This window comes from Gadus macrocephalus, chromosome 23 (assembly GCF_031168955.1).
Source record: "Gadus macrocephalus chromosome 23, ASM3116895v1".
Lineage (NCBI taxonomy): Eukaryota > Metazoa > Chordata > Actinopteri > Gadiformes > Gadidae > Gadus > Gadus macrocephalus.
The window spans coordinates 11104521-11117833 of record NC_082404.1 but is presented as its reverse complement, the minus strand read 5'-3'; the positions used below and the strand labels follow the sequence as shown (position 1 = coordinate 11117833).

Genomic DNA, 13313 nt, shown 5'->3' with positions numbered 1-13313 from the left:
GGGGGAGGAAGGGGGGGCGCGTAGGGACGGCTCATCAGCGCCACATGTAGCGTGGAGGAGACAGAGACGACGGCTCCCAGACAAGAGCAACGACGCCGGCCAGGAGGGCATGGATGACCCCTCTGCAGGGGGGAGAGGGCCCCGGGTGGGGGAGAGGGCCCCGGATGGGGGAGAGGGCCCCGGGTGGAAGGGGAGTGAAGTGGGGAGCGCTCTACATTGATTAGCTAGAAATACAATAATAAGGCCAAAAGAAAAAGGATTTTTTTATGACGTACAAAAGTTCAGATTATTTTTTCCTTGTGGTTGTGATTAGATTTGACTGTGAAGGCCAACAATGAAGATGACTTTGTCTATTTGTTTGTATGAATGTGTAATGAAATTAGGCAAATCTTTGATTCGCTTGGAAATTGTGAAACTTGAACCGTATCGAGACCTGCCGCTGTGAGTATGGGGTTGGTGTGTTTTCTGTCTGTCTGTATCTGCGCGTGTGTGTGTGTGTGTGTGTGTGTGTGTGTGTGTGTGTGTGTGTGTGTGTGCGTGTGTATGTGTGCGCGCCTGTGTTTGTGTGTGTTTGTGTGTGTGTGTGTGTGTGTGTGTGCGGTGTGTGTGAGAGGCCAGTACTCCTGGGTCTGTCCCTCACCAAAACAAACAGCTTCATTAGGCCCCAAATGAGAACCACATTAGGCTGTGTGGCCCAGGGCTGCAAATAGACCTCCATAGAGTTCCAGGCCATATTGCTGACCTTGTCAGACAGATGATACCGTTTCAATGCAGCTGCACGTGCCAGACAAACACAAACAAACACACAATCATACTGACTGTGACTCACACAGACACACACACACACACTGACTGGCTCCCAGACACACGCACTTGACACCAAACTGACAGACTTGTGCAAACACACACAGATGTAGACACAGGCACGCGCACAGTCTTACAGACTCATGCGGACACACTGTTGAACTTTGTATTTTGCGATTGTGAAAGCATGAAAGAGAGTGAAAGAGAAACAAGATGTAAATTGTAATCTAAAAGGATACATCAATGCGGATTAAAATCCAACAGACTACTGTTCAATAAATATGCAGTTAGGATTTTGAAAAGGTCAAATTGTACGGTCGTATAAACATATCAACATGAAAGGGGACAAAAACCAATAATTCCAATCAATGATTAAAAGATCTCACTGTGTGTATTTGTTGTGGAAAAAACTCAACCCTCTAGCGGGGTCAGCCTGCTTTGAAGGCAGAGAGGGATGGTTCATAGGGCAAGGTCCTCACCTGTACCAGGGTCATTTGAGAGCCGAGAGCCAGCAGTATCTTCTCCGTCTTGGTGGGATAAGGGTTGTCTCTGTGCTTGTATAGCCACTGCTTCAGTGGACGGGCCATGTCCTGAAGAGCCTGACGTTTATGTCGCACCTTTCCGCCGTTTGGACGACCCCTGCATTGGAGGAACGAATGGGTCAGGAATAGTAAGCCTAGGCCCTGATCGACAAGAACGAGACACATTCACTATTGGCCGTGTGTGTGCCATGTTTTTTTAGGACTTTTCACGTCACACCGAATTTGGGTCCCCACCTAAATGGGAACACATTGGGAATAAAACGTAAGTCTCAGTGAAAGTGTTTTGATAGTGTGTTGTGTGTCACATACCAAAATCTAGTAAAAATGTTATCATTTTAGCACAGCATCGCTTCAGGTGACGTATTCAACGGTAACATCTGTATTTGAATAACTGCAGTGCTCAACTAAAAGAAAACACAACAATCAACGTCAAACTTTCCCAACAACTAGGCTTACATTACTAAATGTAATGAGTGTGTGCAAATTCGTGAGCAAAAGCCCTCTTGAAATAAACAATGTGCAATTGAAGTGTATCGTGAAGGAAAGAGAGGTTGGAAATGGTCGCTAAATTTTATAGAGTTCCCTGCAACCACAAGTTGATGTCGCAACCAAACAAACAAACATGTTTTCGAGAAGAAATCAGTTTCTTTGTTTTTAATACACTCACTCAAGAACTGTTTTTGGAAGTGTTTCTGGAGGAAAATTACATATAGGCCAAAAAACAACGTTCCAAGGATTAGATTGGGATTTTAAAATGTAAAAATAAATTATGAACACAAGATTTATTTATATGTTTTGTTTTACCAGTATGCGTGCCTCTCTTTGATTGGTCAACATTGTTCTGAAATATTTTCTGAATCAATCTCACCTGCAGACAGCTTCAGGTTTTCTTGAACCTGTAGATGTCACTATGGCGCTGCAGCCTGCGTATTCTCTACTTTATCTCGCCCTAAACTTTGCCGCAGATGTAACACATTTTCTTCCAATCTCAGGGCCGACTGAGGTCTGTGTTCTACAAATATTTTCCTTGTAATCTCGATCTTTATGAACACCCTAAAGAACATTAGTACTTTTTGTTCTGAACATTCTAGGCTATATGCCTGGTTGTCACACACACACGCAGCACGTAGACAACTAGGTGGAATTATTTGCTGTTTTCTACAGCCGCCAAACATCCTTGAATCTCCTCCAAAGTAACACAAAAATAAAGGGCTCACGCACGCGCACACGCATACGCAAACACGCATACGCAAACCACACACACACACACACACACACACACACACACACACACACACACACACACACACACACACACACACACACACACACACACACACACACACACACACACACACACACTTCAATGCAACATGCACTCTCCCAGCCGCAAACTCAGTCCTCCACACAAGACTGTCGCCAATTATCCGTGCGTGTGTAGGATAATGATCATAGGTTAAAGGCTTATTCGTTACACAGCATTGTTTGTAAATAGACATTAAATATACACAGGCGGCCTACTGGTGCAAACGCACTATATGTATGTTAAATGTAGGACTTGTTTTTTTGATTTGGGAAAAAGATGATTGACTAGACCACACGGTGAGTCGAAGGGCACATTTATTTATTGGAACCAGATGGAGGCTGTAAACTATGTATTTTAAACACGCTACTGAACACGAGCTGAACTACTTATTAATTTCAGTTGAACACCAACTGAAAGGCTTAATAAAGACCAGAGGAGAAATTGTTTCACATACATTTCTTGTTTTTGGCCCATGTAATTGAACAACAATCAGATTAGGTTACATTGTTGCAATTTGCCCCAGCCAATGGCTTATTCCACATTGAAGAATCTCCTAATTCGGCCTATATAGTCCATTAAGTATACACATCCGACTGCCTATTGAATTAAGCTAAAATATAACTTACTTTGTTCCATGGCTAATTAATTTGCCAGGCATACATTTGTTATTACCGATTCCTTTATGCGTAAACGCGCAATTACGCATAATTGAGGTAAATCGTTGAGGGCCAGATAATAACTTGTAGGTTGTCTAATTGATTCTACCTAATTCTCAACGGAAGTTTCCAAACTTTCAAATGCGGACAAAAAAAATAAGTCATAGCATTTGATAAATAAGTGTAGCTATGATGGTTGACATACCCAGCTCTCCTGTGTCTGGCAGCGTTGTCTTTCATGGCTTGGCTACTGGAAAGAAGGTCTGGATGTTGCCCGTCCATGACTTCTAAATAGTTTCTGCTGCTCATCTCAGCCTCCTTTGCCTTCTCCTCGAACAGGACCTGGCTGCTCAACTTGTTAAAAACAATGGTATTCATCTTCGCCGAGGTATATTCCCCCGTGGTCACTGCACAATAAACCTCCTTTTGGATGGCGTTGATTGGAGCTCGCACAGTATCCTCGCGTCTCTCCTGTGGAACAAATGGACATAATATTTTATTATGCAAATACAATTGTCTGGATATACTTATCAAGCTTCTATTCGCGCTGTGGCTTAAATTACATGTCCTGCGTAATGTGGATGCAGCAGCCTTACGCATTCGAGCCGTTGCATCTTTTTCAAATTTGCAGAATGAAGAAAGATGAACTGGTATCAAATATGATGAATGAGTACTTGTTAAGTAATGCTCAACAGTATGATCCGTCTTGGCTAAAGCCAGAATGGGAAGGAAATAAACCATAGATGAGTAAAGATGAATTTACTCTTCTGTCAAGGTGTCATCCTTCTTAAAACGCGTTTCACGTGTCTGAAATGATTCACCTCAACCGAATGCTGATGGGATCACTAATTTATCCTCAATATAATAATTCTACACGATCCACCGTAGAATATTCTAAATGCATTTTCTCTTAATTTCCCTAAAAAAAATCTAAAAGATGAAAAAAAAAATCCATCTATTTAAAGGTGTCCATTCAACTTCAATGTCCATCGAGGCATATTATTTACAATGCACCAGTAAATAAACGATGGGTCAGCATAACGTCTAGTCCCGGTAAAGTTATAGCCCTAACACGGTGCCATCTCTATGTCCAGACCTGCCAAACACTGCCATCATGTCACACGAAACACAAACAACTGCATCGCATCCCATAAAAAAAAGACCCAATTCAACACATAAACAAAAATACCACAATAAACCATCTTTGAAAACTCGGTCATTACCTGCTCAGCTCCCCTCCCTGTGTGTCTCTGTGTCGTGTATAATCCCGAGTCCAGTCGCCCATTCCCTGCTCACATGTTCACGTTTTAAGTTCCTGAGCTGAAACCACACGAACCGCCGCTGCCTCTCAGCTTTATTCAGCGGCCCGCCGCTCGGCGCCCCGGACTCTGTATAACTCACCCGTCTCATGTTTCCTAGCACGCAGCCGTAGCCTGCGAACATAAAGGGAATGCGTTATGCTCGTTCCGCGGCCAGGCACGTAGGAAAGGAAGGGGGCGGCAACAAGGATCCATGCAGTCCTGCCGCTCGCTTGTGTTCAGTTAGAGCATGCCTGGACTATTTCGATCTGTCTGCTGTTCACCCCCCGAGGGGGGGGGGGGGGGGGGTCACTTCTTGAAGTTTGTTTTGGATGTGGATGCCCGTGAGACCCGAGGTACCCTGTGACAATCACTTTGTCGCAAAAGTGCCTTGATAGCCCTTCAGAGCATTTAACTCGTCTGTCCTTGATCAAACAGGATAATCTCTGTAATTACCATAAGTGGTGATGCATTACAGGAGCAGGTAGTTTTATTCTCAACCTTGGGAAAGTCGTTCCTCGGCCATGTGGCTGAACTTTTTTTTTTTATTGCCTGAATTAAGCCACCCACTGGATTTATTTTCAAAGTTTTAGCACACTTGAGTCAATTACCCCTCATGAGGGCTCTGCAGTATGCCAGACCTGGTATTTAATCCAAGATTCCTTTCGCTTTGAGATTAGAATTTAAACAAGCATAGTCTGCCGCGGTTTGGTGACATTCAGAAAAAGGACTTCATTTTACAGGATGTCACCACCGGTTACCTCTAAAGAAACCCTTCAAAACGAGTATAATTAGCCTAGCTGTTGCATGCATGGCTCTGTGAGTCATGGACTGCTGTGTGTTCCGCTTGGGTTTATCCAGGGTAGTGATTCGAAGGGACGTGACTAAGCAGCCAAGGCCATATGAAGTTTTAGGGATCCATGTAATTATTGTTTATTTGTGTTTATTTTCATTTAATAGGGAACGTTTCTTTAACTAACGACCAGTGCAGACCCATCATGTCCCAGGCGGTCGTGTAATCACTTGAATTAAGTTTGGGTGAGAGTTTATTTGCTCAAAGTTATGTGTGATATCCAAATTTGTGCCCGTAGCCCGAGTTGAACCTATACGTTACCTTGCTTGAACTTGTAGCTGTTATCAAAACACAAGGGACCACAAAACACAACCACTCACATCCTGTAGGCTGCCATAGAGAGACCGGTCTGAAACCTCCTATTAATCTGAGGCCATCTCTTCCCCCCTGAAAACTCAAGGCTCCACTTTGAGCGGCTTCCAATATCTTCCTCTCAGACTATCTCCTGGCCAACATGGGGTTTAACCACCAGTGATTTAAGGAGCTCGTTTATCAGAAGGGGCCCTGCTTTGTCATATTGTATTAGCAGGGACGGGGGATATCTGATACACAGACCACATGCAAAGGCAATGGCTTTCTACAAAATACAGAGATGTTGACTCATTTTAAACAGGGCTTTGTGTTCTAAACTCTACTACAATTGTTAGAAGTCTAATCGTTCCTTTAAAACTGCTTACACCAAGCCTGCGGATAAGCGTGGAATAAACACACTAAGCCCTTGAATCCTGGTACCCCCCCAACATTCGGAGTCTTTCAACACACAGTATGTTCGATTGCATTTCTACAAAGAATTCATACCTTTTTTTTTTTTTTACTCCATTATCCTCTAATTCAGTTTGAGAAGTTTTAGGGGGGAACTGTGTGATTTGTTTGGATGATTAACAGTGAGAAATACTTTTCACCAAAAACATGTGTAAATATTTGAGGCATTCATTCATCCATCCTCCGCCCCTCTCCGTGGACTTTTTCCAACTCTGAGACGGACGGAGCCTGACAGCGATGTGTAACTGGGGTTTTATTTATTAGTGCTCTCTTTGTTTGTTTGTTTTCTCCTGGAAAAAGCGATGGCCTCGTCTAAAACAAACAACGCCGAGAACATGTCAAGGAGCAGTTGTGCTTTCAATCAGAACCCAGGAGGACAGAAGTGGAAGTATAGACTTGGAAGAAATGCTCTGAATATATTCTTTGTGAGCTCATTCCTGTGTGGTCCACAAATACAGTCAATTACATTTTGTTTCAGCTACAATATACCTACTTTGGAGCTGTCATCATCAAATGCATGCAAGGAACACGCCCAATTTGCCTAAGGGTATAATCAAAGCACTTCTCCAAAAACGGGGCTATTACTTGACTTGAAATGTTTGGTCAACCCTTTGAACAATTACACTCTAAATGAGTTCCTCAGCCCAAGTCTCCATAACTGTAATTCTACCTCATATTTTAACTGACATTTTCACACCAGAGTTGGATATCATTTGCCCAGCAAACCAAGTCTGAATTACATTGCAGGGCCCTTTTTAAAGCCACAGACATATTTGTTTGAATGATTTGCTGGAAAATGTGAGCAGATATTGTAGCCGAGCAGCGAATCCACTAGTTCTGCCATTTTCTACTTTTTAAACAAGGGTTTTAAACATTTATGACACTAATCAGAAACTATAAACTTGCATTAGGCCTACTACTTTGAGTAATCAAAACGGAGGCAGGATTGCCATTAAAAGCTGCTAGGAGAAATTACAGTGGAGCGTAATTGTAACTTGGAGCACTTTTGAATTCTTTTAACTCTTGTCCGTCTAAATATGTCTTCCCCAGAATACACAGATGACTACTTGATGCACACAGATGACTCCTTAATGGCACAGACTACATTATCCAGATGGCAGTGTTCACATCCAGTTATTAGAATGGCCCTGATGAATACAACGGTCGCTGGACACTGTTTCAATTTAAAAGTTGACGCTATGTTTTCATGCAATGCGGGTCCAAGTCGCGCTAAATCAGACACACAGATTTATTTTGTGTAAAATATTCCATCCAAAAGCAGCTCACTCACAAGGAAGAATAACAAATAGGCAACGTTGAATCGGTCATTTGTTATGCCAGCGTGAAAACCCCTCTGCAAAGTGTTTCAGTTAACCATGTGTCATCGCCTCTATACCTCTGCCTGGGCAATCTGTGGCCGATGACTTTTCAGGTATTTTTCTTTTTGCGAGCAGATGGTTTGCGAAGCTCTGAAGTATTTGGGAGCGCTCAGTCAAACAGACAGACGGCGCAAGGCTGGACCAGGACTGACGGTTGCAGCGAAAGGCGGGGAGGGGTGGAGGGGTAGGGCTGGTTGCGTATAAGGAAAAGGATATTTTTTAATGTCAGACTCATAGCGGGAGTAAAAACAGCCAAGCTGAGGGGTAGAGATTGGTGATGTCACTCCATGATGAGCTGGAAAATCCCAATTGGAACAATTTAGCTGTCGATCACTTTCATATTTCTCCTATTATGCAGAGAGAGAAACTGGATCTCGCACCTGTCAGTGGTACCAGCACGCCATCAGCTTTTTTACTTTTACGGGCCTCGCTGATGATTTGTTAATTTGGCACCGCTCTCCTGCGTTGCATCACGTCTCATTCTCTTGGGTGCACGGAGCCACGATCTGCCTGGCGAAATGATCCCAAGGTAAACGACCGGGGTCAGATCATTTCTCTGTGGAATGTCTCCGGTTGGTTCACAACACATCGGAGAGAAACACAGAGGCCGGTCGTATGGCTCGCAGCTGTGAGGAGAGAGAGCCCGAGCCAAGTCATCCCTGTCCAACGTGTGAAGGACTGTATTTATGAGTTTTCTAAGACTTCCAAGACTCCTATTATAAGGTCTTCTCTGCAAATGCATGGGTATTCGAATTCCTCCCCCTATATGCCATACGCATATGTTAAAAGTAAAGCCCATAATCTGTCTTAAAAAGTATTGTCACTTCTGGAAGAATACATCTCAGATGACCTCATACCCTAATTTCACGCCAAGGCTGAGTTTTTAAGAATGACGAGTGGCTGAGGTCTATCGCACTTTGAAATTAGCCCCAACATTTAACAACCATCCATCACATTCAACTGGTTTCACTCAGTCAGAGTGTGGGAGAAAAGCTCTATTTATTCTGCAACTGAATTCATACGTTTACGGAAGGAAACACCAGCTTCCCCTTTTTCGTTTGAAGGCAACACCATCAATCCTCTGTACATCTCAGGTTCTTATAATAGTGCTTTCTCCACTCTGTGGTTCCTGCAGGTAAAAAACTTCTTCCCAAAAAGAACCAAGACAGCCACAGAGCTTTGTGAGCCCTGGACATAACCACGGCTGTCAAGACCAATATAGGTAATATTAATAACCTGAGAGCTATATGCAGACACTACTCTTACCTCACAAAAAACTTGATACTACACCTTGTGGTGCTTGCTCACTCGTTATCGATAGACGATAACGTCAAAATTCATTAGGAGCTCTGAGAGCCTTTAAAATAAGTGTAGTAAATATTACATAATATATTTAATAATATTTCATATTAAATAGTCATAAACAATATTTAATAGTACGACGGGTCATGCTATTTGGGGTCAGGCGGGGGTGCTGTAGCAGGGAGTATCAGCGGGCACCTCGCTCCACGCGGCCATCACACCCACAGACCCTGGTTGTGTGAGCAAGGGCCTAATGATATTAAACTAATTTGCAGTCTGGAGAAGAGACGCTGTGTTCAGCCCCTGGCCCCCGTGTACAGGGTCCCCGGCTCCGCTTTCTGTTTGGATGGGACTCTGTGGGGCCCTTGTGAACACGCATGTTTATAATGGCAGCATCACAGGCAGACCAATAGAGGCAGGTTGAGACTTGAGGCTACTCCTGTGCAACAGCTTGTGATTTTTGTGTAAAAAAATGGACTTTGACACAGGGGGGTGGAGGGGGAGAAGGGGGCACAGAGCCACTTATAATATTTGGCAGCAGATTTTTACTGTTTATTAGTCTCCTTTATTTAAAGTTTCCACAGGGCGGCTTGGGATCTGTGGGATCTTTAATAATAAAACATAATACCTCAAACAACAGGCAAAGCTTTTGAACAATTGAGCCAGTATCATGATACTCCAGCCGGTTTATTGAAGTGGTGAGTGTCCATAAAAAGAAACAAGTGATATAAATCGTGTTATTTTGTCCACCTCACTCTGGACAAGGGAATGCGGGGAATACCACATTTCCATTCATAAATCTTCTTAAAATGCGTAATTAAGAGCCAGGGCGTGTCCATCAACGCGGTGTCTGCACGCTGGGTTGAAGGTCGGGTCAACGGGGAGAGCTATACCATTTCCTATACCGTACATAGGAGTGGTAGCCAGATGCCAAGGTCTACACGACTCCCGACGAAAACACAACCCGGGGATATCCCTCAACCATTTCCGTCCCCTCCCTTGAGCCCGAGGGAAGCTTCTGGAAGTCTGACGCAAACTAGAAAGGACGCAGTCGGATGTAATTGCCGTCGCTGCCGAGGCGTGGAGGCACAACCTCTTATTTCCCAATGAATAATGTCCCCTGTCCCGACCCGGGCAAGGAAATAAAGTTGCAGTTTTCCTTCTCAGGAGGGATTGCGGCTCAACTGTGGCTTCATGACCGATGGGCCAGAGGGTTAGGGTTAGTCTCCTCTGAAAAAGAAAAAAACACCCCACTCGCCACTTCCACGAGGCACAGGCCGTCCCGAGAAGCCACGCAGGGACTGGGTGAGTGAGGTGCAGCAGCGGTTCCTCGTGACAACAAGCAGACGGCTTTCTTTCCAACTGTAAATCAAGTGTGGCGCAACAGCTACGTACACCGGGAAGCCATTACGGAGAAGGATACGTCTCTCTCTCTGTAAGCTGGGTGGATGAAGACCAGGGTATGAAGCCCAGCGGACGGAGCCTCTGAGCCTGGGTGACCGACAGCGAAAACATGGCGTGCAGTAGCGCATTGCGTATGGGTCACACTTTGACGGAGCGGTACGTCGTTTGTCGGATCGCTAAGTCAACAGGTTATTAATATGTGCCCCCATACGGTCACGGATCAAACCACTGCAAAACAAACACAAGGGGAAGACGTGAGGAGTCGCGAGGATGCAGAAAGTGAAATAAAAATGCTGACAGAGGCCAGAGGGATAGAACCAGAAAGAGATTAAACAGAGACGAGAAGCTAATTATGATAACGGCTTTCCTTTGCTTGTTAGGCTTACCAAATGCTTTTCATTGAAAGATTTCCCTAAAAATCTGTTTTGACGTACGGCATGTTTTTGTGGCCATAAAACATGTTTCGCAGAATTAAATGGCCATTAATCATAATGGATTTCTTAGCTCAGAGCAGTCTGGAGACAGTGGCTGCCTTTGAGCTCTAGCTAGACGGCTGTTTTGGAGTGTGCCAGTATATTTCTCTATTTATTAGTCATCTCGCTGAGGTTTCCTCATCCGTACGGCTCTATCGTTGCCCTCACTTTGACCCTCTGGTACCAGCAGCTGTTTGGACGATTTGCTTATTTGCTAATAATGTTTTGATATTAGCACGTGGTCGATGGTAATGATGAAAGTCCTGTCGAGATGCTGTGGCATTCTCTGTGTGGCTGAGTGCTAAGCCGCTAGGCTAATTGGGACCAGGACAGTGGAATCTGAGAAGCAGGCAACACATGCAGAGATACAAAAGGGGGTGACGGTGCTGCTGACAGTGGTTAGGACCAGCAGCCTCTGGGGCAATCTGCCGTGAAACAGCGGAGCCCGACGTGGGCTGTTTTGACTTAACAAATAAAGTGGACAAAAGGCATTGTCTAGACACACTCTGCTCAGCTGCACTCCTATATGAAATAACAAATACATGCGCACATACACACACAAGTACACACACACACACACACCCACACAGATTCACACACACACACACACACACACACACACACACACACACACACACACACACACACACACACACACACACACACGCATACACACGGATTTACACACACATGCATCCACACACACGCATACACACAAATACACACACACATACACACAAATGCACACAAATGTTAAAAACACATGCACAGAGTCATGATTAGATGACATTCATGGAAATGTCTATTGTAAACAGAGAGAACAACTATTAATATCCTTTATAAGTTACAATTGAAAACAGAACAGTTAATGCTTTCCAAAACAAAAAAGGAAACAGTGCTCAATTCTTCCTCAAAATCTTGATATATTGTTTATGACTACTGGGAAAATCCAGAGTTGGTCCTGAATAAACAAAATAGGAACATAAAATATTATTTGCACCCTATAGCCAAAATGAGAATGTAGCTAATATTATATATATTGTAACCAAGAAGAATATATATATTTTTTAATATGCTTTGAAATTATCAATTTTGACTTCAAACAATTCATACGATCCCAATCAGTGTAGATTCCCAGTGTCAACACGCAAACAACGGGCTGTTAGGTTGAGCGACGTAACTCGTTTGAGTTGCCTATGAGCATATCGAAACCAAACCACTCGTATTCATTGTCTGCTGTTCCAAGAGGTAGATGTGGAAGAGGAAGCAATAAGCGAACCTTAAAAAAAAAAGAAAAGATTCAGATCTTGTTTGGATTTAGCAAATTGCATCAGAGAATGTTGACCGCAGAGAACATGCCCTGAACCGATACCGCTCTTCGAAAAGCGCAGAAGGGATTTGGCACCGGAGCAAACTGAAAAGTTATGTATTTATTTTCACCGTCCAAAAGCTCCAAGAAGGAGACAGACAGCAAAGAAAGAGGAGGAGGAGGAGGGGGTGAAGTAGAAGGAGCAGAAGAAGATGGTTTCCAAGAAATTGTTTGTATAAGAGACTGATGAAATAATTGACGTGTGCGCGGCGCTTCAGATAAAAGCCCCCAGCCCCCCGACGGAAGCAGAAGAAACATAAATACGCGCTCATCGCGTGTCACAATATTTGACTTGAAACACTCCGGCGGCCCAAAATAAGACGGAGTGAAAGAAAGCTGCTCGGGGCTTCAGATGGAACGGGGATCTGGGGCGGATTTATTTGTTCAATAATCAGCCAGCAACCCCTGCTCCCCGCCCCCCCCCCGTCCCACTCCCCACTCCTCCACCCCAAACCCCCCTGACCGCCTCACTGTCCCGGGTGTGGCTCGCCGTCGCCTGGGGGGTGGGGGTGGTGGGATGGTGGGGGTCGGTGGGGGGGTTAACCGTAGCGTGCTTTGTCGTAGGCCAGGAACAGTCGACGGATGTTGCCCAGGCATCCGGCGGCGGCCTCTTGGAGCACGTCGTCCGTGGAGCCAATCATCACCAGAAGGGGCTGTGGGGGGGGAGCAGAGCGGGGGGGGGGGGGGGGGGGGGGGGGGGAGAGAGTGTGTTGGCAGGGCGGCGTTATCAGAAACGAGAACCGTGAGCTGCCACGGCCGCGACAGAGAGCCGCAAACACCAGACACGCTCCCTGTTCCTCCAGTCACACCACGTTTGGAAAAACGTTCAATATAATAAAATGAAATAAATCTTCACACAGGGAGGGGGAAGTTGGCGGTGTCAATTTCTGCCTTCCACGCACATCATGGAAGTGATTATGAGGCCGGTCTGTTCATCAAACACAAAGTTTATTATATTATTGCATTAACCTTGATTGCTCTAATCAAATGACCCCCTCGTTAAAAAGTGTAGCCAATGTCTTTACAGTGCATAACGGGGCATAACGTGTACGTGCCAGTGCACATATTGTGTGTGTGTGTGTGTGTGTGTGTGTGTGTGTGTGTGTGTGTGTGTGTGTGTGTGTGTGTCGGTGAATGTATGATGTATGTGTGCATGTGTGTGTGT

At 44.6% G+C, this 13313-nt stretch overlaps 2 protein-coding genes across 2 annotated transcripts in view; both read right to left on the bottom strand.

Moving 5' to 3' along the window:
- mkxa (mohawk homeobox a) overlaps positions 1-4770 on the bottom strand; it is a 6359-nt gene extending 1589 nt beyond the window's left edge. The window contains 3 exon segments of the mRNA XM_060045770.1: positions 1238-1443; positions 3514-3779; positions 4532-4770. Coding sequence (XP_059901753.1) covers positions 1238-1443; positions 3514-3686 — 379 coding nt within the window. The 5' untranslated portion in view covers positions 3687-3779; positions 4532-4770.
- Positions 4771-6208: 1438 nt separating this feature from the next.
- Positions 6209-13313, bottom strand: part of odad2 (outer dynein arm docking complex subunit 2) — a 48368-nt gene continuing 41263 nt past the window's right edge. Inside the window, exon 22 of the mRNA XM_060045032.1 lies at positions 6209-12801. Within this exon, the coding sequence (XP_059901015.1) occupies positions 12688-12801 (114 nt within the window). The 3' untranslated portion in view covers positions 6209-12687. The remainder of the gene's footprint in view (positions 12802-13313) is intronic.